A 24,609-nucleotide genomic window follows, 5' to 3' on the forward strand; every position below is an offset into this window, starting at 1 on the left:
AATATCGAGCAGAACAAGAAGAGACATGGCCGATTGTCCTCAATGGAATGCCGAATCATCATTGCAACAGAATTCTGAAACAAGAGCCCTTCTTCGGAGAATAGTGACAATTACTTTTTTGTTTTGTTATTACCACATATCCACAGTGACTATGAACAGTGTGCAGATGTGGGACAGGCAGGGAGGAGTTGTATGCATCTTGGGCGTACTTCAGCAGAACTGCGCCAATGTCTGTCTTGAAAGTCTCCCATGAAACATGAGACAGCACATCTGGTGTGATCCGATCCCATCAGCATGACCACTTTAGCATTACCTTGATGCTACCACCACCAATAAAATATAGGATTCTGTATACAGCCAGCCACTCCACTGGTCAGGAATAATCAGTGTTCTGCTGAGTTGGAGCGCTTTGCAATATGCTGCACCAAGGTTGTTGCCACCAGGATCAATTTGGCTCAGGCCACGGGCCTCAGAAGTCCCTCACCACTGGGGGACATGCTGAAGTTTCAGGGACTGGTACATGAAGAACGGTCAGTGTACAATAAAAATAAATAATAACAACATAATCAAATGAAAAGTAGTAAAGTGACACATACTACACACAGTGCAGAATTACTTGAAATATGGTGCTATGGAAAACAGCTTCACCTTATTACATTCAGTTGCCTAGACAATGGCCAGTCTTTCTCTATACTATCTGATGCACATTATGGGAATCAGATATTGCCGAGCCACATTTAGGTTTGCAATGTGTTTTGTGTCAGAGGGTAGTGATGCTACTCATAGCAGCAGATATATTCATGCCAGTAACAAATACTTCTGACATCAAAAAGCTTACCACTAGTAATCAAAGTTCATGCTGATGAATATACAAATCCTGTAAAAATATGTTGTATAGGGGAGTATCAGCCACCCTGTCTGAAATCTATGCATGAAAATGGGGGGGCCCCACAGCCCAAGCTCAAGGAGGGTGCCCGCCCCCCTTGTCCCCACCTCATGTGACGAAGGAGCGGAGCGATCAGTGAATCGGAGAAAGAACGTATGTTTATTGCGCGCGCTGCACCTCCTCTTTCATACGTCACACTCCCCCCCCCCCCCCTCCAAGAGAAAAGTGAGTAGGGGAATGGTAGAGGCGTAGTTTACTAACGTGGACGATGTCGGTTAGCCGCCCAAGAGGTAAGATGGAGCGGTCCATTTCATAATTAACAGGTGAAATCTTGCGAAGCATGGTGTAGGGTCCTTCCATGGCAGGAGCGAGCTTCCCATGGTTGGGGTGCCACGTGGTCTCATAGAGTACGGCGTCTCCCGGGGAGAAATCAGCAGGAAGAAATTTTCGGTCGTAGATTACTTTGCTCTTCCGACGCCCCTGGCTCAAGCTATGCATTCTTATCTATACTGCCACTTGTACCTGATCTGTTGTGTGTCTCAGTATGTGTTTTACTAACGACTGTAATGATATTTGAAAGAATTTTTCTGTTGTGACATTTATAGGTATCTGACAGTCACCAATGACGTGTTGGTATCTGTAAAGAAAATGGAAGACAGCTTAAAGAGGTTGAAGAGGGGAAGGGACCGAACTCCATTGCCAGAGGGGGCTGCATCTGATGACGACAAGATCCGTCTGCAACTCTACTTGGATGTCAAATGCTTTAGCCAAAAGGTAGCCTTCCAAACCATCCAATATCAAACTGTGCCTGCAGTTAAGCTAGGATGAACAATTGAAGGCTCAGAGACAACAGTCGTCAAGTAATGCACACTTTCAAAAGGCATAAGTGACTCGTTTGTTGAACTGGTAGGGCTAGAGGGAAAGGTAAAGAGTATTGCTAAAACATAGGTAACTGACAAAGACAGTGTTTATGCAACAATCACATAATGAGGCTATGTGCACGCAGTATAATTCATGCGAAGTACAGCATAGTTTTGGGTACATCCTCAAAGAAGAGCAACAAAATAAGTTCAGGGAGACTCCAATGTCTGCCCGTGGCCTAGGACAGCCACATCTTGTACCATGTCTAACGTGGGTGGCGTAATGCAATAAATGAACCACCAACAATCAGAATGGCCCACCTACAGCAACCCCTGCGGTGCATCCAGAGGCCTTTCTTGCATAAGTAATGCTGCACAGTGGATAGTGTGGCCCCGATGGCAATGACCACCATCACTGACGGGATATATCTCTTGCGACACTAAAGGAGCAATGAGGTGATCCCGAAACTCTTTTGTTTGCGTGTTCTGCAATTAATAGAATGAGCTCCTGCAAAAGAATGATGGGTGCGGGTGACCTGCAAACATGCCCACAAGGCCTCTGTTCTGCACACCTTTCAAAAACTCTTGGAAAGAGCATATCAGAGAATGAGGGGAGGGGAGGGACCCGTGAGGGGAGGTTACCGTGACATAACCTATTCCCCTGGCATGCGGCTCATGACTTAGGGCGGCGCAGCTCAAATGGTATAAACAGCGCATGAGCTGAGAAGAAAGGCACGTGCGGAACATGATGGGACCTTCCGCGGCTGCTTTCTCAGACTGGTTTCTCTGTCTGATCGCACAGTGACAATACAAAAGAAACGGGATTCATCCGTTGCATCGTTCATAATTTATGTGCAAATGAAATCACAGTTTACGTTTTCTCTATGGAGTGTACTGTTATTGGTTTCCTCAAACGATTGACCCAATCACTGTGGGAGAAAATCTTAGGAGACCAATGACAGGTCACTCCACATTGTCGTGCTTCTTGAGCAGGACAGGGATGGTGCAAATCGCGTTTTTTTTTTTCGTGCATATATTACGAACGACACAACAGATGAATCCTGTTCTTTTTGCATTGGTGTCAAAGTAACGGAATATTTAATTCTGTGAGAAATTTTACACCTTAGTTTCCCTTTAAAAGGTCATTTGCAGCAGTGTATGACCCGATAACACCCCAGAACTGTTTGAGACACTCCAGGACACATTAGTTCTCACACTTCTCTCGCGAGTTCTCACACTTCTCTTTTTTGATATAGCATGGCACTGCCTGCCTTTCGTTTTACGGTGCCGTCATTTCACATGCCTGTACAGATCTGGGCAAAAGTTTACGAAACGTGGGAAAGGCATAATTTATCTGGGGTGCGACACCCTTGTGGCAGATGGAAGCGGACGCGTGCACTCATTCAAAGGGAAAGACGACTACGCTCGTAGCAACTGTGGGAATTACAGCCCACATATCCCATGCGGTTCTAATTCGGACCTGACGGTACCAACCGCAACCCCGAAAAATACAAGCGACAATGTGGCTCGCAGCTAAAGAGCAGGTTTATTCACTTACGTACACCAGATTATTCCTGCGGCCGGCTGTGCCAACATTCCGCTCGAACAACAACCAAACGAGGAAAAGCCCCAACTGTCCTTGTGCGTCGCCTTAAATGCCCTCGGAAGGAAAACGGGGTTCGTCGTGCCACAGCACCGAGATAACAAAACAAAAGTCCTTCCCTATCATCATCCAGATGATCGCACCACACAACTTGCCGCGATTTCAATAAACAGTTACCCGACCACGACATCCGGCTCTTCCACCCCTCTGAATGAGTGCACCAAACGCTTCTGTCTGCTTTCAGTGTTGTACTGCAGAAACATAACACCGTTCCAATGTTCCTGAACTTTTGTCCATGGCCTGTACAGTAGCCTCAGTTCTTTTTTTCCCCAGTTTTATGTGTATGGTTGATTATGAACGATGTCGATGGCTACAAATGAAGTTTAAGATTACATGGCAGCACTTGTCAAATATGATGGACAGTTTGAGCAGATCCATTCCTAAGGTACCAGATGTGAAAGGCATCATTTCTTTTGCAGCCTTGTTTGAATCCATTTTGTCTTTCTTATGCAGATGGAAGAATTAGGAATTCCACAGTCCAGCGTTCCAAGCTATGGATCCCTTCTTGAGGTCGTAGAAGCTGCGAGAAGTTCTCCGACATTGTGACATAAGAGAAAGGACCATTCCCTGCCTGCAGTGTAGCCAGCTCCCAGTTCAAATACCGTGAGAAGGCTGCTTTTCCCGAGCCCGGTATGCAACCAGCAGGGCTGAACCACTACGAGTATTCTTTTGAGGGTGCTAAGATTATGTTCAATAATTTGGGAGGAATATGAGCATTTATGAAAAATATTTTAATAAAGCTTCACAAAGTGATTTCTTGCTGCTGAAATAGAAAAATGTGTCATCACATGGCACCGTATGCAAGCTGTTGCTCAAGCTGCTGCGGTGAGACCGTCCCATGGATTGTTTCAAAGTTTGGATTGAACACTGAGTACGCACTCAGTTCTCCTTTCTTTCTGGGTGATGTTCGTAGGTTGGTAAAAATGACGTAGAATAACGAAAGTATGAAGAAGACCGCACCAAATTCGACGTGCACTGCCAAGGTCATAAGCAAGAACCACAACGTAAATTTTGTAACAAGAATGGCCACATCCCACACAGTCCAGCGACAGCAATTTTCGTTCACCAAGGGTTCGTCCGTAAATACGACGGGGGAGACGGGCGACGCTCTCAAGCCTGATAGCAGCGACCTTCGCAATTCTTCTTTGAGGTTGCCTTTTGTTTCCTGAAATGGTATGTCACCGGTGAGTTCTCGTTCTGCATTGCTCACATCTATCTCGATGCACCTTGGTGGGATCTTTTCCGCTGGATTCTTCGTAATCTCCAACTGATGATGACGTGGTTGATGCATCTTCTTTGAGGCGCGCACGGAAGGCTGCCAGACTCTTTTCCATACTATAGTCTAAGGTCTAGGAATCATCAGCCTCCACGCTTGCTGCTGATGTAGAGTACTGTATGCGTATCTGCAATGATGTTGCGATGATGTTAAAGTTCAAGAGACAGAACATCTTGAGCACAAAGAATATGCGATAACGATGAATCGTGTATAAAGTGTACTGTCCACAAATCACAACGCTGTTTGTATTCAAAAAGCTTGACAGCGCTGCTGTGTTTTGTATACGTATACTTACGATGTGACATTCGTTCGGAATTTTTGTAAAAAAAAAAAGAAACTGGTCACCTGGTGGTGAACAGATGTCGGATATGACGTAGCGGATGTTTACGCGGTGAGCATGCGCGTTCACTCGGCACGCAGTTTTGGATGCGTGAATCTGTGAGGCCTTTTGCTCATCGTGGAATGTAAAGTTTAAAATAGCATAGTAAGTTAATATGTAGTTTTTCTGAAGCTGATTGACGAAATGGGTATGGGACTCTGCGCTTTTAGCTCTTTTTGTGCTGCATAGCGGTGTGTTATAGCAAGTAATCTCAAGGAGTGCGACCGGGGTCACTTCCTTTTCTGCGACGCATTTGTAAATACGATATCGTAACTGTTTTAAAAAAACGCACACACAAAGTGAGCAGCAGCCTAACTTGTTGACCCTCCCAAAATTACGCGTTATTGTTTCAGGTAAAGTTTGCGGTAAATGCTGAATCGGGTCGGCGCTGCATCGCTGTTAGTTCTCGCTTTGACCATGGCCTGGAGGTCCCACGGAAAAAACAACCTCGAGTTAGTGTCAAACTTGAAAAGTAAGCCATTTGCTGCCTCGAATACACCGTCATCATTGTGACGAGAGACGAAACAGCATGTCGCACGACAAAGTCTATGGACCATGAACTATATACTCTCTCCGAATGCACAGAAAATGGAATTATCCGAACTCAGAGGGTTGAGCAAGTCATGTCTTCGGTTGATCGAGGACACTACACGAAGTACAACCCATATCAGGATTCACCGCAGGGCATTGGCTATGCGGTTACAATCAGTGCACCTCATATGGTGAGAGAACCACATTCTGTTCTACTTTGTAAACGTTCGCATAACTACCATTAAGAAAACGTGCTTGGAGTCTTTAGACCTCTTACGAAATTTCCACTTTCTTCTTGTAGCATGCTCAAGCGCTGGAGTGTCTGAAAGATAATCTCTATGAGGGTGCAAGAGCTCTGGATGTTGGGTCTGGAAGCGGATACCTAACTGTGTGCATGGCACTTATGGTTAGTACTACAACACACAGATATGCTGTATATGCTGACATACAACATATTGTGCTCTTCCCCGTTTTGGCACATTGACCCACATCAACATGCCCGCCTCAACAAACTCTCAATACAACATACTGCACTGCATTACACATGTAGCTGTAAATATAACTTTGTAGAGGATGGCAAATGAAATTATCGACAAAGCAGATCAAGGAGTGAGATCGGCACATCTCTCTCCTTCCTCCAGTGTGTCAGCAAACTTAACTGAGCTACATGAAACGGAGCCCAGATTTCCCAGATTGGCCCTGAATGCTGTTTTGATGCCAGCCAATCCCAGACACCCACAAGATCAGCCTAGTCTTGAGGGAGTTGTTCTCGGCAACGTAGTGCCACTGCTGCAACATGTTCAGCCTATTTACTGCCGCAGTATTGCAGCTCTACTGCTGCAGAGAAGTGTAACTTCAAACAAATGGTACCGTTTATGAAGTAATCTTACTTGTGTTACTGAAGGCTTCTGGAACCGATGTACAAATAATACCTTGTGGCAGGACATTCCTCGTGAATGTAGCCTGGTGGGTCGAAGAAAAAAACCCTCATAAGATGCAGCATCATACGTGGTGGCCCGTATGAAACACTGAAATGATGTTGCCGCAATGATCGTGAGAAAAGGAGAAATCGCCACCATAATGTAGGTCCGGCGAAGTTTGGTTGTGATTTCGTTCGCTGCCATGTGCTATTTGGAAGTTATTAATGTTGAAATGCGAAAATTAGGGGATTTTGTAGAAGTAATGTTCACACAGTGCACAAACTTAGAAACAGCAAATGGATGCTGAACACGACGCTGACTAAAGTCAGGCCAGTTGGAACCCGTAGGACCTATGTTATCGCAGCCCATTCACAAGTGACTGTGGCGCCCCCTGCGAAGTGACGTCATGTGAATTAAAGGGATTAGGCGAACCTGAACCTGTGAATAAACCGTATGGTGCATGCCACGTTTACTAAGTATTATGCTAAGATAAGTATTTAATGAGATTGAAACATTCAAATAATTTATTTTACTAAAAAACAAGCTTTAGGACGGAGTCCATCCTTTATCAGGTGAGATACATTTGGCAGGTGGTAAAGATATTTGTACTGATGTACATCAGAGAAAGGGGACAGAGAAGGTGGTGAGGAGGGAAAAAAAATTCTTGTTCGAGAGGTTTGAGGGCACGAAAAAATAATAAACAAAAGAAGGCCATGTAGAGTAGGTGTGTTACCCACGACAAGAACCGTTAAGAGAAAGATCTCAGGTATACGAACATGGTTAGGAAAGACCAGGAAGACTGCTGGAAAAAATATTACACTCCTAGGGTTTGAGAAAATATGAGATGAGAAAACAATGGCAACACTCCTATTTAGCCTGCGTCCTAGCATAATGAAGCTGAGAAAACGCTGTCAGTTATTAGGATTTAACAGGTAAATTCAATTTTCGTTGTTAAAATGTTATTGTGTGTTATTCATCAGGTAAGACACATCATTGTATCTCACCTGATGAAGGACGGACTCCGTCCAAGAGCTTGTTTTTTAGAGAAATAAATTATTTGTATGTTTCAATCTCTTTAAATACTTATCTTATGATTCACTTGCAAGTGCTAGACTTTTCCCATTTTTGCCTGTAAGTGTTGTGCTACAATGTCATCGACCTCCATAATTTCAGTAAGCTTCGTTCAAAATTAAATCAACATTTTGAAATTAATACACTGTTGTTCTTATGTGGCTTGAGTGCTCCTTTAAAGCATGAAACACCTAGGAATCAGTTATGTTCAGGTAGCTCTGTTACTCACAAGAAGCCAGAATGTCATCAGTTGTATGAGAGGCTTGATTTCTGAAGCTGCTATCTGTGTACCTACTTTTTTCTTTCTTACTTTGTTGTTGTTTTCTTTTTTTTTTTTCTTGAACTCTGAAATAATATTGATACAATATGCATTTTTGGGGAGGGTTTTCTCATAACAAACGAGATGCCATTTCTTTCCTGCCTCTTCATGTTGCCATTAAAATAACTCAGTTATTATGAGTGCCACTCCACTTTATGTAACACCTACAAAATTCTTGGCAACCCAAAGGTCACAATCGCAGGACCAGACGGGTTACAATGAAAGATACAAAGAAAGGTGATGTGTATTATAAAACGTGTAAATATAAGAAGCAACAAATTGAATTGAATTATCTGCCTTAGACAGACTTGTGCCCATTACTCGAAGAAAGTAATTGATTACCGTTACTAATTACTCGACTCCAAATGTAATTGAGTAACGAGTAAAAAACTAACGCGTTAGTCCAGTTGTTACTCTGCATTCACGCAAATTATAACCGTCTTTGTGTGCCTCACAAAAAAGAACAAACAGAGAAAGGTTCAACAGTGGAACAGTGGAGATAACAACAAAAACAAAAATGCCTAGGATAAGGAGATCTGTATGTCTACTGTATTTATCGCAAGGGAAGACGTTGACCCGATTGTGGAAGAGCATTGCGTGGAACATCCCCATGACTCAATAAACCTCCAAATCTTCAGGTACCATCACACTGGTGTAGGAAGAGATTAGAGAGAGAGAGACCCTGAAATTCCAGAATGTCATTACAATGACCTCCGCTTGCTATAGTAGAACAGCAACAGCCCAACAAAGGCTGACGTCACCAGGGGCTTGACTTGGGGCAGAACATCTAAAAGATAAGCTAATATCTGCCGGGAAAGTAATCAGTTACTGAGTAATCGATTACTCAGAAAAGTAAATGATTACTAAAAAAATTACTTTGACAGTAAAGTAACTGATTACTCAAAAATTACTCAGAAAAGTAATTGATTACAAGTAACGCATTTACTAGTAACGCGTTACGCACAAGTCTGGCCTTAGAGGAATGTTATGTGGTGTGTTGCTGCTTAATTTTGGCTCATGCATGGCCTGATAATGAAGCTGTCTTTTACACATTTACCTAGACAGGTGCTCATGGTTGAACACGTCGTAAGAGATTTGTTGGAGTGAACTCAAATGTCCAGCAATGCAGAGCATATCGGCAATGTAAGAGGTTGTAATGGGCACCCAATACCACATACCAATACCAATAATGGCTGTCACGCCACAGCAGCATAGACAGCCGCCACACCTGATCAGTGGTACATTTAATTTGACATTCTTGCACTGTCCCGTCTTTTATCAACTCAGAAATGTACTCTTCATGTGATGATCTTGTGAGGTGTAACCATGGCACTGGATCTTTGTGTCTGTGTGCATGTGTGTCCCTCAAGGACAAACAACAACAAAAAATGCATTATTAGGACAAGAAGCACAAGCCCACAATTATAAATTTAAAACCTAAACCCAAAGGCATTCAAAGGGTACACTGATGCAGATCAATGCTGCATAAATACCCATTAACACAGTAGTGGAAACTTTTAATGCAATAGATGTTTAAATGATAGATGTTTCGTGCCTTTATTGCTCAAATCGCAATCTGAATAATAGCAATGCGCATACTCCTACTAACTGTGCCACATTGCCCCCAACATGGCGCAGAAGTATTCGTAACATTATTGTAGTGTAACATCATTGTGCATAACACAAGTCAGAGCAAGAAAATGTGATAAGACACTTAAAACGGCCCATTGGCAATAAGAATGCTTGGGCGATTGTGAAATGGCGTGCTCAGTCCCAAGTGCTTTTCGTGTCAGCTTGCCATGCGTTATAGCCAGGGCTGGGGAGGGGGAGGGGCACCCCGGGATGGCGTCACTGGGCCCGGGCCACTTCAGGGGCCCGTGGGACCCAAGGCCTGTTGTAATCATATACAGAAGAAATACTTGGGCTGTGTTATTGAGATCTAAGGAAGAGGCATGACACATCCCCGTAATTTCTCTCGCCGGCCCTGGGTACATCAACAGCTTGAACATAAAGCAGACAAGAAGCAATGTTGCAAATGCCAAAAATTGTAGCAACATATTTCAGCAACAACAGTAACACATACACACACAAAAGAGAGAGCTCCAAAAAATGTACGTCCTGTAGTTATTGAATGATATGCCATAATAAGCAAGTTGAGCTGTCTGGAAGATAGATTGGCACTGTTTAATGTGTTGTCCATGGAAAGAGATGTCTATATCTCTGCATTTATATTTTATAAAATAAAAATCTGCAGACACGTTATGTTTCTTTTACAACTGTGTAGACACCCAGGTGCTTGCGGCTGGATTTGACGCAGTTTGTTTATCTGCCTCTTCTCAGCAGCATATCATTGTAGCGACGGATATTAGCATCACATTGACAAGGCCATCTGTAACAGGATGACATACATTGATATTGATTTAAAAGCGTTAAAAGCCCCCAGTGCTGGGTACAAACAAGACAGTACACTAAAGGACATAAAAGGACACAGACACAAGCACGGACTTCAACCATGTGCTTTTGTTTCGTGAACATCTTTTAAAGACGTATCGGGAGGATTTTCCAGGAAATCTGTTTCGCTCCTATTGGTTATCACCTAATAACCTTCGCACATTATCTTTATATTCTACAGACGATTGGCTTATACAATTCTCTCCTGCCTGTTTTATCAATTGCGCTTCTTTGTATATCAGGCCTACTGCTCCCCTCCCTTGATAAAGAATTTCTGTGTTTTGGAATCTTGGACTATAGTCGTTGCAGATTCTTAAATGTTCCTGCATTGTTGAAAATTTATTTTTCCCTACGGCATGTTCGCAAAAGTCTAGTATTTACACCCCGGGTAGTCTGTCCAATATAAACTTTGTTACATGAAAGAGGTATTTGGTATAAATACAGTGTGTAAATACTAGACTAAATACTAGAACATGCCGCAGGGACAAATAACGCTTTTAAATTATGTACCATCCGGCCCATTTTGCAACATTGACAATAAGCCTGCTCCTGTTCCCCATTGCCATCCTAGGTGGGCAAGACAGGACTTGCTGTTGGCATCGACCATATTCCAGAATTGATCAATCAGTCAATCGAGAACATCAAACTGGATCAGCCAGGCCTCTATGAGTCTAAGCGGATAAAGCTGGTTGGTAAGTCATTCCACATTTTCATGCAAGCATGAACACAGTAATGGGCAAAGCAGCTGAATGTTGTACTTGCCACACAGGACACAGACAACAATTACTGCAAGTGCTACTGCCACTAGGGTATGCATTGCATCACTGCACAGTGATTTATCCAGACACCACCACCCCCGATTTGTAGCGACACTGTTCTGCCTTTCCTTCTTATGCACGCCCCTTGGTTTTCTCAGCTTAAAGTAGCACACAAGTCATTTTTAACACCCTGTTTTCTTCCTATAAAACTGTTAAGTAGGCCAGTAAGATGCACCATGCGAAGTAATTCACACCACAGAATCATAATTATCGCAGAAATTGAATTTAAAATACGTCACAAAAAACGACCATGCGCAACGGTGGTGAAGAGCAGTACCAGCCTGTGATCCGCCTGGAACCTCGCGCTGACGCTATAAGGAGAATGCTTGCTGATTGGCCTAGAGAAATGTTGTCTGCTACTCCGCTGTCGTCTGCTGCTCCGCTGTTCGGGGTTCTGAAAAAGCCTTTCTCCTGGCTCGGTAATGGTTCGGTCGCTCCTATCCCCAATTCTCCGGGAGAACTGGCAAAACTCATACCTGCCAAGTCTCCCGATTCATCCGGGAGACTTCTGGATTCAGACCGTTTTGTACGATTGTACGACCGAGAAGCAAACCTCCCGGAAAATGCAGTTTCCCTTTCTATATCTAGAATGTCTGCCTTTTTGTCTGGCCACACAGACGTAAACGTCAATGCCATACCAGCCCGATCGCCATCGGTATCGCTGCCGCTTTCTATTCTAGTTCTAGCGTTTCTAGTTCCGCACGTTCCCCCAGTGTTTTCGGGCGACAAGGGCGCCTTTGCCGTGTTTTTGCACATTGCAGATCACGGCTCCGTGTAAGCGAAACAAGTATCTGCACGTGTTTCTGTAGCAATAGACAACTGAATTGGGACGCGTGATCACGTCCAAGCAAGGGCAGAATGTGTTCTCCACAGTTTATGACTGCAACATCAGCATTCTGTGTGGAGGGTGGACCGACACTGTTGTTACCCACGTTACGTCGGGGAAGCACAAGGACCACGTTGAATGCAAAGACAAACTGTACTAGCTACATCAGTTTTTCCGAAATCGAGACAAGGGCCTGACTACGATGTTATCCGTGCGGGCCCTTATTCTCCGTGTTCCCAACTCCCTACATTGCAAAGCTGTACATGTGTACTAGAACTAAGTCGGCTGCAATTGTCGGTGAAATGGGAAACCGCGCACAAGAGCTCATGATAAGCGCGCTGAACGGGAAGTGTTTGTGGTCGCTGTTCACGTAACTGACGACGGCGATGTACAACTGTAACTGGTGGTCCTGACGTATTATGCAAACTACTTTTTTAATGACTTGTTAAACTGTTCAACAACTAGTTCATCCACGTTACTGAGGATGGCCTTTGTTGCCTTTGTGCCATCTCTCTCTCTCTCTCTCACGTTACTGAGGCAGTGCTGAATCTGAGGGCAGCTGAGTAGGCAGTGCTGAACGAGTAGTGCTGAATCTGAGGGCAGCTGAGTGTGGCGAAGAGAACAGGGACATAGTTTCGTGCCTTCACGTTCTTTTGAGAAAGTGGCATGGCCTCGTCACAGCCAGAGACCCAGATAGTTTCTTGGAAAGGGTAAAGTCTGTTGCTGCAAAACCAAATGTACCCCCCCCCCCCCAACTCCACACACACACTCTCTCTCTCTCTCTCTAAATCTCCCTGATTTGGATGTTCCCAAGTTGGCAGGTATGATTAAACTGGTTTACAGCGGCAAAGGGACGAGGCGCTGACCTTCACTGACCGGCGAAGCAGAACGAGTTCTCCTTGTACAGTCAAACCTCGTTACAACGAAGTCGCATGGGAATCGCAAATTGGGTTCGTTATATGCGATATTCGCTGTAGAAGTACAGCATTTAAATTCGACTAATGATTACAAGCTTCCGCCGGAACACATGTAGCGTCCACAATATGTCAAAATCAATTCAAAACACAACCGTTTTATTTGAAGAAATCTGTAATCTTCTGTTGCGTCGTGGCTACGGCGCTGTTAGCGACAATTACTTCAACCTTGTCAAGCAAATGAAATGCATCACGAACGATTTCATCGGACGCCGTCGGATGTTCCAGAAAGAGGTCCTTCAGTGCACGTACCATGGAGAGAGCCTCACAGTGTGTTAGACGGCGGTCCGTGTCTTCCGAATCTTCGCGCTCATCGTCACTCACGTCACTTATCGTACTTCGCACTCATCATCACGAAGAATATTCACTTTCGTTTCGATGCTCAGCGCTTAACGTTTCCGCAGCATACCGGCTACTCGATGACGGGAAGTTTCGGGAATGATGCAATCCACGATCAATTCGGCGGTGGCGAGGACGAAAGTGCGGTGGAGAGGAGGAACGCGTGTGGAAGCACTAGAAGCACGCAACCAATGAACGCGTTGCTCATTTATCGGGGTCATTCGCCTCCATGTGCAGGTCGCCTTTCCAAAACGGGAGCCAATCTCCTGAATATGCCGGAAAAAATGCGCTCACGTGTTGGAAAGTCACGATGAATCACTTCGTGGTGAATCACTTCACTAAAAACACCGATGCACGAGCTGAAGCGTCGTTCACTGCATAGTGCCGAAGCAAGAAAGAGTCCAGTGTAATTATTATTGGTAGTTTATGAATCTTTTCTTCAGAAATATTGAAAACCTGGCCATCAACTGTGTTTAACATCCTGGGCAAAATGACGACAGAATCTTAAAAGGTCCTCGAAAGATCCTTGAATTTTTCTTCAAAAATTTTTTGGCAACCATATGTTAAAGGGGTTGGGACACTTTCATAGATGTGGTTCATTACACCATGGACGCATTGTACTGTACGCCAGAATGCAGATGAAAAAAGAATTGTTCTTCTGTGTGTCATACTTGGAGAGATAGAAGCCCACGAACACACTCACAAGCAGAGCGCAGACGTTACAGAGCTGCGTTCATTCCTATTGGGAGCCATAAGCATGTGACTTCTCGTGTGCTGCCTCACCGGTGGTGGCGAGGGCTGTGATGTCAGCGCTGCATGAGTTTCGGTATTAAAAGGAACCAGTACAATTAGATAACAGAGAGAAAGTATCTGCCATAATTTGTGACTGCAAAAAAAAAAAAGATGTTCTAGAGCACCAGTGTACAGTCTGACCTCGTTTTATGAACCCTCGATATACGAATTCCCTCAACTTACGAACGGCTCCACAGGGAACCAAACTTTTTCCGTATATTTTGACCTCGTTTTACGAACCCTCGATACCCGAACTATGAACGGATTATTAGGGAATGGACCCAAAGTAGCCAAGCCATTCTGACCTCGATATACGAACGGGCGTTATGAACGTACAGAGGACAGGCCAATGGACCGGAGGATAATGAAAGTTCCTCATTACATGCTGCCAAGGTCAAACATACAATGTCCCAACGCCACTACGTTCCACAAACATGATCCACCATTGCCTGAAAGAATAATTCGGGCGTTTACAGCCGAACGGTTGTGAGTTTGGACCAGGTCACAGAGATGGAAACATCTTGCCATTCCAAGAGAAGGCGTTCAGTCCTGACAGCCGGTGACAAGCGTGATATTTGCCATTGGAAACAGTCTCATCAGCGCGCGATAGGGTACTTTGAGGACCAGGTGGATGAGTCAAGTGTCAGACTTCTGTCATCTCTTCTAAACAGGATAGACCCTGCAGAAAGTATGGTGCAAAGCACAATTACGCAGTATTTTCAAAAATAAAACTTATTCAGATCAATTTCCCGTGGTTTTGTGAGGTATTTGTGCACTGCACACCTCGGACCTCAATTTACGAACGATTTTCTGAGAAACGAAGGGTGTTCGTAAAGCGAGGTTTGACTGTACCTGCATAACAAGAATGTGTAGAAAACACATTGAGTACACTCAAACACTAGTCTCGACATGTACTTTGAGTAAATTTTGGTACTAACCAACTTGCTTACAGCAGTACTGAAGTACATACTTGACCTGTTGCTTTGAACTCTATGTCCAGTTGGAGATGGAAGGCAAGGACATAAAGAGGAAGGGCCTTATGATGCAATACATGTTGGTGCAGCAGCACCAGAGTTGCCAACACAGGTGAGTTTCAGCAGAGTTTTGCATAAAATGTGTCCATGTCACAGACAGCAGTGTGTGTGTGGAGCGATGATAATTCAAGAATTACATCTAATTACATATATGCATGCATGGCGCTGCACACGTTTTTGGTGTCAGAGTTTCAACGGACTGCCCATCCATGTTGTCTGTTCATACACGAGTGATTAAATTTTAATTGAGAAAGCTCCCAAATTTGCAAAGTCAAAGCTTTCTTTTTTTTTTTTTTTTTAATCAAAGGAGGGTTTGTCAAAGAAGGGCAAAGAAGAGTTATTATAAATTACTCCAATCCATCACACGGTACATTCCACTGAGCAGTGGTAAGAGCTGTGGAAAATCATTGTTTGTAAGGACACAAATACTATGTGTCAGTTCTGTCTCAGAAGAGTACAATAAGGTGGCACGAGGAAGGCACAGAGCGGACTGTTTTGTTCCCTTCTGAATGCTTCTGCTGGTAACGGCACTACTAGTGAGTAGAATATGTAATGGCAGGGCCATTTGTAGCCATGCCTCTTCTGCCATTTTTTCTGGGAACGGAATCTCTCTCAATTTAAAGTTACTTGTGAAATTACCTGTAAAGAGTGTATTCATGACTACTTTACAGAAATGAAAGAAAAAGGTGGAATAGGCTTGTTTCTGAAGACTGCCATAATTTTTGGTTAGCTAGTGGTTACTGTAAAACCCTTATTGTTTGCGAACCCTTAAAGGGGCCGTAAACAGGTATACAAGGTGCACATTTCTCTGCGTTATATTATTGAAACCCAGTCAGTGAAAGCTTCTTGCAATTACTAACGCTCAAAACCAAAAGGCACTTGCATATCGATGAAATACTCACTGCACTCTTTCGCTTTTTAGCTCCGCCCTGCGCTCTAACTTTACGTCATTTTGACGTGGCGCTTTCCTCACCAATTACGATCAAGGGTTCCACGTGTGATTTTATTTCACTTGCGAAAATGTGCTAGATGAATGTGTGTCTTATTCAAAATCTAAACAGTTACAACCTCAAACTGGAAAATAAATGCGTTCAATTTAGATGTCACACGCGAACTATGTTTTCCGCGCAGTAGCACACAGCACACCGCGAGCGCGAATGAATATCCGGCGCTACAGTTCCGGAATCTTAGGTAGGTGCGCGATGGGTCATCTTCGTCATCTTCGAATGGTTCCGATGACTGGGCTGCCGTACTTTGGCTTGAGCCACGCGGCATCGCGTCACCAGCTCGCGTGGCAGTGGTTAGCGTGCTGGCAATGTCACGTTGTGACTGGGAGGTACCCGGGTTTGAGTCTTGTCATATGATAGCAGCCCAATTATTGATGTTTGCGCCAGCCGAAGATGTTAGAGATGTCATACCCATAACGCTGAATTTCGGAAGCACGGAGCGCAAAATGTAGTTCCACACAAGCGAACGGAGCACTCCGCCTCACAGCTGATAATGAAGTCTGTTTATTGGCTGGTAATTTGAAACGTCATGTGCGGAGCTCGGCCCCCCGATTGGACGGCAAAAGGCTACTTAGGCACGTGACGTATTCGTGTTGGAGATAGGCGTGCTGGTTACTGATCTTTGAAAGCATTTCTATGGGTCACTGAGCTGGCACGAGGTGAACGAAATATATTTGGGTATTATGACCTGCGTTCTTTCATGGGGTACCATTATTTGTGAAATGTCTGGCGGCCTGTTTACAGCCCCTTTAATTTTTGCAAATTCAAAGGTTAGTAGATTTTGAGGGTGTTACGGCCGAAGCGAGATGGGAGGAAGCGGACACAGGCAGGCATTTGCAAAAGTAGTGTAGGTTTAATGGAGATAAAACGTGGCCGGCCAAGAAGAAGACAAAGTGTTCCAGGTGTGTGCTACCGGGTGACTCCAGTAACTTCTGCTCACTCAAGCTTAAGAACCCCATAGACCAACTAGGCCCATGATCTTTGGGCTCAGCAAGTGCATGCAACAACAACAACAATAACAACAACTTTATTTTGAGATAATGAATGGGGAGTTTCATCGCTAGGGGCAATACGCTACCCCATTGCTGGTGGTGATGCGGGGAATTAAATGATGAGCCCCTTCACAATAAGGATCCAAGTCCTATGGTATCCAGAAAGGGGAAGAGAGCTTTGAGGGCAGAGCGTCGGTGGGCTGGATTTTGCCGGGGACCAAGCACTTTTGAGAGAGGTGGGGGGAAGAGTCCAGCTGATAAAGAAATCCGGAGAGTGTGGTTCGGGAGGTTTGGTAGTGTGGGCAGTGAAGAAGAATGTTCTCTAGATCTTCTAGAACACTGCGGTGACAGCATCTGGGAGAGTCCACTTGTCTGAGTTGAAAAAGCTACATTGAGTCGCATTTGATGAATTGACGCAGCATTTTGACGAGAGGTGTTTCGTAGCATGCGGAAAGCAAGCGTTGGATCAACTCTTCTCAGCATAGATGGGGGGATAATGTCAGTTGTCCAGTGTGTGCAGAAATATCTGGCAAGATTTGATATTTTGAAAACTATGCTTCACAGTTGGTTGTACAGGTTACTAGTAAGCACTTGAACTGCTTTACAGCACAAGCATGTGCAATGTCAGTTTGTTCAATTGTGCTAGGGGTAACCACGAGCTTGTCACAAAGTAAGCCAGTTAAGCCACAAATCTTACCATCCGCAGTTTAGTGGCCAGAGTGTGCCCTGTGACAGCGCGGAAAATTGGCATAGAGAAATTACGGGGTTGTATTTAATTTAAAAAGCTGTCAGAGCTTGGTCTAAGCACTCTTATCATTTTATGACTTCTAAGATATACTGAGACGGGAAAAGAGGCCTTATCGCTATCATGATGCTAATTTGCCTGACTTTAGTTTATTGAATTATTGCGACTTTTTGCAGCTCATTGAGCAGCTGAAACCTGGAGGCCGCATGATCTGCCCTGTGGGTCGTGCAGGCCACAGCCAGACACTGGACCAGATCGACAAGCTGGAGGATGGGACTGTCCATCGGACCTCCCTCATGGGCGTGGTGTATGTGCCCCTGACAGACAAGGATGCCCAGTGGCCCGGCAGGTGGCTTTCTTGTACCGCTAAGTTTCTAGCGCGCAAGGGGAAATCCTCCTAACCGGTAAAGGTTGGTTGGATTGCTCAGAATGGTTAAACTGGTTGCCTCCACCATGACTTTCTTGTGCTGTTTGTTTTAGGCATGGATTTTTTGTTTGTTAGCTGATGGCTGTTTGACTTCGTTGCAGCGTAGCCATATTCAGAAGACACATAGGGGACTTTATGTCAGTGCACTTCAGGTAAAAGACCTCTGGGATAGAATGTATGCAGCTTACATAGAAACACTCCAAAGGATTTGGCCTGTGGGAAAATCCGATCCCATTCCCAGGGCGACATCCGTCTGCCCTTGAAGGAACACGCCACAATGCCATGTACAGAACAACGACAACAGAGGTTTTTTTTATACAAGAACAACGGCCACTGGGCTGTCACTCCACACTTTTTGCTCGAGAGCTGGCAGCACACTTGATTTTTGTAATTTTACGACCCCCCCTCCCCTTCAGATTACGAAATAAATACAGAGTTACCTGCCGCCTCGTCAGCTACCACCTTTTCTCTACAGGCTATAGCTCTGTCAGCGCAGTGGGTCATGGATAGAAAGTAATGTAGATGAGATGACTCTCTTACATTCTTTTTGTCTTTCTTTGCACTGACACAGCTATGTCTAAGCGCTACCAACTACCTCAGCTTTGCATGTTGACTCCAAAGGATGCATGGAAGTTAGTTAGACATTGTTTCGGAAGTACACGTCAAGGAAAAAGCACACGTGGCCTGTATTGCCATGTACAATACAGAATTTCAAAACAGATTTTGTTTAGCACGTTCTCAATGTCCCACTACTATGCCGCCCTGCTTGTATAAGTCATTATAGCTGCCGTTTTTTTGGCATCTATTTTTACTGCAAACATTTTAAAATGCTGAAACTATCCGTATTCGAAGAACATATACAATGCCAAAAATCGCCCGCCGAATCTCCCCAGGAATAAAGGCCAAAAACGTGGAACCCTAGTTATTATGATGTGATGCTTTATGATGGAGATGTTAGGTTATGGGCTGCGCAGAAATTCAATCATGATGTGATGTTGAGTGAATTCTTAGGAAAATGCCGACGTATGCCAACAGGTGCATCTGTGGAACACAGGTAGAACTGTTTAGTTTCCAAGTCTTATGCCTTTTCCAAATAAAGAGGGTAAAAACCAAGTTTTATAAGAAGCTCGAAAACGTGTGTGTTTTGGTGATATCACGTGAAAAAGCAGATTTTCAAGTGGAGAAGATAAAAAATGATGAACACAGCAGATGGCAAGTGTGTAAAGTGTACTTAGTCTTCATCCCAGAAGTGTTTAGTGTTCAGAAAGTGTAATGATGGAAGTCCAACGTACAGAGTACCACTGGTGCACTTTATCAGTAATTTTTTGGGGTGTGCAAATCTGAATATTTGAGGTCGAATCGAATCAAATGTGGGAAAAAATGCTGAATACCGAATCAAATATCGAATATTCATGCAAATTTTACAATATATGTCTTTTGCACTAAAAATTTGCAATTTGTAGCCCATGGCTTTAGTGTAATTTTCCTGGCATTAACTGTCACAAGAGAGAGACACAATTCTTCTGTGGGAAGACCCTACTCTTTAATTTTACATGATAGTGTTTCCTGCTTTTCAGGTGAGGCTACACTTACTGGGGTAATCATCTTGATTTCAAACTTTGATATCAGGGAGTGGCGAGGCTGTCATTGTTTCTGAACATCCCACAGGTCACTTGTGATCCAAACAAATTCGTAACTTTTTAAAGGCAACCTCCTAGACATCAAACCAAATCCTCCACTAATGTGCACGTGGGAGGGATGCCACCCCTTCCTTAGGCAAAGTATATGCAATTAACTTGTTCTAACATTGTCTTAAGCTATACAACAACAGTCCGCCTGTGTTGGTCCTGCAGCGCTGACAATTTCGTAAAGCAGGCTTCACCTCATGCAGGGAAGCATTAGGTGAAGCTCACTTTCAGGGTGCTGTAGTTCATATTCGGCGAATAGTCGAATATTCGAAAAGCCGAATATTGGATATTTTGATTCGTGAATCGAATACCTCGAGGGATTGATGTTCGATTTGAATTCGAGAACTCGAATAATCGCACACCCCTAGTAATTTTCCTGTGTCCTGCTGATTTTGGATGCATATATGGCCCCCTACTATATGTTCCCTTACCCCAAACACTCCAAAAGGGAGTGGCTTCAGGATCATAGCTTACTGAACACTCTCCTGCATTCCTTCTACTTGGTGCCTAAGGACAGAGTCATTCCATTTACAGGGCCTTTTTTGTCTGAAACAGCGCATCTAGTCGGGTCACTCTGGTAGGCAGATGTGCCATGGACAGTCACAAAATTTTGCACGGCGCATTGTTTCTTGTCCAGACTGAACGAAATCAAGACTGACACAGTGAGAGTAAAGAGTCAACTGTGCTCTAAATTTGTCCGCACTATCTCATCAGATCAGAGAGGCTACAATACAGTATAACACGATACAATATTAGTATACAATACAATACAGTACTGTTGTGTTGTGGCATGTTGAGGTGCTGCCTTCAAGATGGCTGCCGTAAGCAGCTGACCTGAAGGAACACAGTGTCTTTCTTCACACTGAGTGCAGAGAGTGCAACATACAGAGTACAAGGGCTGCCAGGGCAGGAGCAAGAGAAAGTGCGTGGATTCAAGGCACGCCTTCGCTAGGCTTTTCACTTGCAAGATAGCATATGCATCACCTCGTCCATCATCACGTTGCACAAAAGTCTTGAATGTCAAATTGCCATATCAAACATGAACACCAGTAACATGCAGTTCATATTTGAAATTCAAACAAGAGATCAAATGAAAAGGAGCATCGTCATCTATTTAAAGCAAGATTTTGTGCAGGAAGTGCAATTTTGTGCACAAGAAGCTTGTTTTATATAAATGTAGATGCCCCCATCTAACCTCTCTTTTGAGTTACACACCTTCATGTACCCGACATTCTTTTCATGATTTGTTCTTTCTAGAGAACCTAGTAGCTGTTAGCCTCATTGTAAAATATCAGTTTCAGGTTTTTTCTGTCAAGTCATCAAAACTTGCAGTCTTTAGTGACTTTGTCTTGTCTCTGACTTTTCATAGCCACTGTTGGCCATGGTGGAGGCAATTTTAAATTAGTCATTTGTGGAAAGCAGACTACTCAAAGGATTACACATTTCATGGCCAAAGCTTTTGTGCCCTCTGAGGCCACTGTTGCAACAATCACTGTGGGGTATCTGGAAAACGATGTGGAGATTAATAGAAGCAGCTTGGTAAGAGGCTAGTTGGTATTCTTCAGGCATAGTTCTTTTTTCCAAGCAACTGCTGTTACAGTAAGGAAGTACAGGAAATGCGAGACAACAGGCATAAAACAAACATGCACAACAAAGCGCCACTATGTGTCAACTGTTTCGCTCTAACATAAGGGAATGGAGTGGCCTTCTATGTTGCCCGAAGGCGAGGATATGTGCATCATTTGTTATCGGTGATCAGTTGATCGGTGTCATCATATGATCGGTTGTACATATGATACCAAGGAGATTGATATGATAAAATGCATATTTTCAAGGCACTTGAAAGAAGTAATTCTATCCCAATTTTGTTCCCTCTTTGAATCGAAAACTGGAGCTTTGCCTTGTGTGTTTATCTTGTCCCTGTCCTGTACTTCATTGCTTTCACAACAGTGCCCGCAACAAAGAGCTATGTCTGACAAAGGCTTAACCAGGCACCAGAATCCTGTAGTCTCATAGCATTAATCTTGCTTTCAGACTTTTTTTTTTTCGAGGGGGAGGGCAGTGATTACTATAAGTGCGTTGAAATTCGGTCAACAATCTTATTTTATCTTCATCAATAATTGGCAGTCAGTGTCTTGTCCTTACTCTTTTACGTGTCTGTTATTATGAAGCATGCCTCACTGCATTTTGGCTCTTTGTTTCTTCTGCACAGGCTTGGCACCGAGGAGCTTTAGCAGGAATTTGGGGAGACGCTAGCGGCCTGTCGTCTGCTCTCCGGAGCTGTGCGTTTGTTACATGACAGAAATTACGTGTGAAGCAGGATTGTTAAACTTTATTTATTGCACTGCGATTTATTTAACGGAATTTTCTGCTGCGTGGATTCTTGTGCGAATGTGGGATGGAAAGAATGGTGAATAATCTGAATGAGAGTTGGCTGTGAGATGAAATGCTGAATGCTGGTCTTCAATGTTGACCCGGCTTGCCTTGGTTTGATGTCCTAGTCAGCTGTTACACACTTTTTTGTGTGTGTTAGGTTGTAGCTGTAATCATTCAGTTCGTAACTGCCCTAGAAAAGTGTAAACTGCCGTAGAATTGCTTTAGTGGAGTACAAAGTGCAAGCTGGGTTTTATCTTTCTCTTATATATGCCAGGTGGGCTGCACAAAATTGGTTTGTGTATGAATTATTATTCTCCTGGTATGTGCGTGTAAATCATGTAAATCTTTTATGTGGCCTGGTAAACAAGCTAGGGCACGAGAGAAACGATGTAAGAAGTGTATAATAAACGTTGCTCGTGGCTCTTTTGTCTGCCATGCAGTCTTCTGCAAGTTCAGAACCCTGTAAAATGGAGCCATCATGTGACCAACTTCTGCCTGTGGGCAATCCACAAACTAAGCTAAGCAGTGGGTGATTTTGGCAGCGGTCTTGCTACCATTGTGTCCGCTGGCCAAGTAACCATATTACAAACTAGGATATGAAACAAGCATGCCAGGACATACAAACATGCTGGAGAAACTTCGTCCAGCTCTAGGCATCTTTATCTTTCTTTAATGATAATTTGCAACTTTACATTGGGAGACAACTACCATGGTCATGAACAACACAGGAGACTAGGCAAGCCAAGATCTCCTGTGCTTCACCAACTGAAACTGAACCATATGACAAAAGATTTTAGCTGCTGACTTGCGAACCGTGCAAGCCGTGGTCGGGAACAACCCTTAACTAGCATTAAAACTCCTTCAGTCCCATACGGCTACACAAAATACTGCCAGATTCTCTCTCTTTTATATTTTTCTTTTGACTCTTAGGAATATGTTTGAAAGTGAAAAGGGAAGATGGAGACAGCCTTTTCTGAAAGCTAGACTCTGCTGCTCCAGACGAGGACACGACAGTTTCTGTGCACGAATAAAAGAGGAGAAATGCAAAGCGCACCATTTCATGTATTCTCACAAGCGACATTCCTCGGAATACTCCAGCGGAAGATGCAAAAATTATCATTGATTTTAGCTGCAGCGTAAGTAGAAGTGCTGAATGTCATGTCTTCTGGTGGACTGCTAACAGAGAGGAGTGTCCTGAGGCGCGGCCACAAGATATTCCGTAGCAGACAAGGAAGAGACGTATTCCAACCCAAAGTCAATATTCCAGCGTGGTGCAAGTGGTCAATATAATATGCAACGAAATTTTTGCCCAGCGACTTTTTTTCGCTTTCTTTCACTAGAATGTTCTGTGGGGATGACAGGATGCACAGATACGGTGGATGTGCAGTTGGATCCTGCTTGTGTCTTGTAAAAACTGCTCGGGATTCCGAACACCAGAAGCGATGTCATTTAGAGATAGTTATTACAAAATTATGCTAATTAGGAGAATGAAAGTCTAAAAGCAGAATAATATGCGTTTACAAAGTATGTGCCAGCAGACCAGGTACAACATAAAGATAGCCAGGTTTGATGCTTCAAGTTGATGGTCAAGATGCGGCACCCAGGGAAGGCTAGGAATACAAAAACCTGTAAACACGTATCAATAAACATATCCCCGCCCCCGGAGGTCGTTTCCTGGGGACTGAGCACCAGAATATGGTGGTGGGTGCCTTCCTCAGCCTATTCTAAAGGCTCGAAATTATGTTATCAGACCACAATGTTCGATTATAGTTTGCCCTAGCTTTTTTATGAACAAAGATTGCAGTTCCTTGTGCACGCCTGATATAGAGAGTGCCTTGTTTTTTTGTGCATGCCCCTAGTATATGGTTTCTCTGCAGGCCTCGCTGATGTCCCTCTTGTGTTGTTTAGCTATAGAACTAGTTTTTATGCTGTGGGGCCAGTGTGAATTTTGTCAAATTAGAATGGAACAAAATGATTTGTCTTTTTTCTTTGTGCAAGCAATACATTTTTTCAACTCCTATGCAGCAGTTTTCATTCATTTTAGTTTTATTACAAGTGCTCTATATATGGGGAAACCCAGCACAGGGCCCAACTGTGCCACGTGTAAAGTGGCTACCGATTTAACGTGCTGCCTGAGCCGACATCATGGAGATCTATGCCTGCCTTTGAGCGTACCGAGAAAAATATAATCCAGACAGAACAGCGGCTGTCATGCCACCAGCTCGCTTTCGATTA

At 43.9% G+C, this 24,609-nt stretch overlaps 3 protein-coding genes across 8 annotated transcripts in view; 2 read left to right on the plus strand and 1 right to left on the minus strand.

The window, feature by feature from the left end:
• The window catches only part of LOC135375721 (conserved oligomeric Golgi complex subunit 2-like), a 32,354-nt gene extending 28,192 nt beyond the window's left edge, over window positions 1-4,162 (plus strand). Inside the window, exons 16-17 of the mRNA XM_064608377.1 lie at window positions 1,492-1,660; window positions 3,863-4,162. Coding sequence (XP_064464447.1) covers window positions 1,492-1,660; window positions 3,863-3,955 — 262 coding nt within the window. The 3' untranslated portion in view covers window positions 3,956-4,162. The remainder of the gene's footprint in view (window positions 1-1,491; window positions 1,661-3,862) is intronic.
• On the minus strand, window positions 4,120-5,074 carry LOC135375725 (SAYSvFN domain-containing protein 1-like). The gene is made up of 3 exons (XM_064608386.1): window positions 4,981-5,074; window positions 4,636-4,812; window positions 4,120-4,574 (listed from the first exon to the last, which is right to left on the minus strand). The coding sequence occupies exons 2-3, from the start codon at window positions 4,741-4,743 to the stop codon at window positions 4,194-4,196; spliced, it is 489 nt and encodes a 162-aa protein (XP_064464456.1). The 5' UTR covers window positions 4,744-4,812; window positions 4,981-5,074; the 3' UTR covers window positions 4,120-4,193.
• On the plus strand, window positions 5,066-22,795 carry LOC135375723 (protein-L-isoaspartate(D-aspartate) O-methyltransferase-like). 6 transcript variants are annotated; one of them, XM_064608380.1, is made up of 8 exons: window positions 5,066-5,169; window positions 5,418-5,536; window positions 5,650-5,786; window positions 5,897-6,001; window positions 10,928-11,048; window positions 15,106-15,191; window positions 18,060-18,293; window positions 22,211-22,795. In XM_064608380.1, exons 2-7 carry the CDS (start codon window positions 5,434-5,436, stop codon window positions 18,282-18,284), a joined length of 777 nt encoding a protein of 258 aa, XP_064464450.1. In that variant the 5' UTR covers window positions 5,066-5,169; window positions 5,418-5,433; the 3' UTR covers window positions 18,285-18,293; window positions 22,211-22,795. The 6 variants fall into 6 exon arrangements, with proteins under 6 accessions (XP_064464450.1, XP_064464449.1, XP_064464453.1 ...); XM_064608379.1 differs by having other exon boundaries at window positions 18,060-18,287; XM_064608383.1 differs by having other exon boundaries at window positions 18,060-18,228.
• The last annotated feature ends 1,814 nt before the right edge of the window (window positions 22,796-24,609 follow it).

This window comes from Ornithodoros turicata, unplaced genomic scaffold (genome assembly GCF_037126465.1).
Source record: "Ornithodoros turicata isolate Travis unplaced genomic scaffold, ASM3712646v1 ctg00000917.1, whole genome shotgun sequence".
NCBI classification, from domain to species: domain Eukaryota; kingdom Metazoa; phylum Arthropoda; class Arachnida; order Ixodida; family Argasidae; genus Ornithodoros; species Ornithodoros turicata.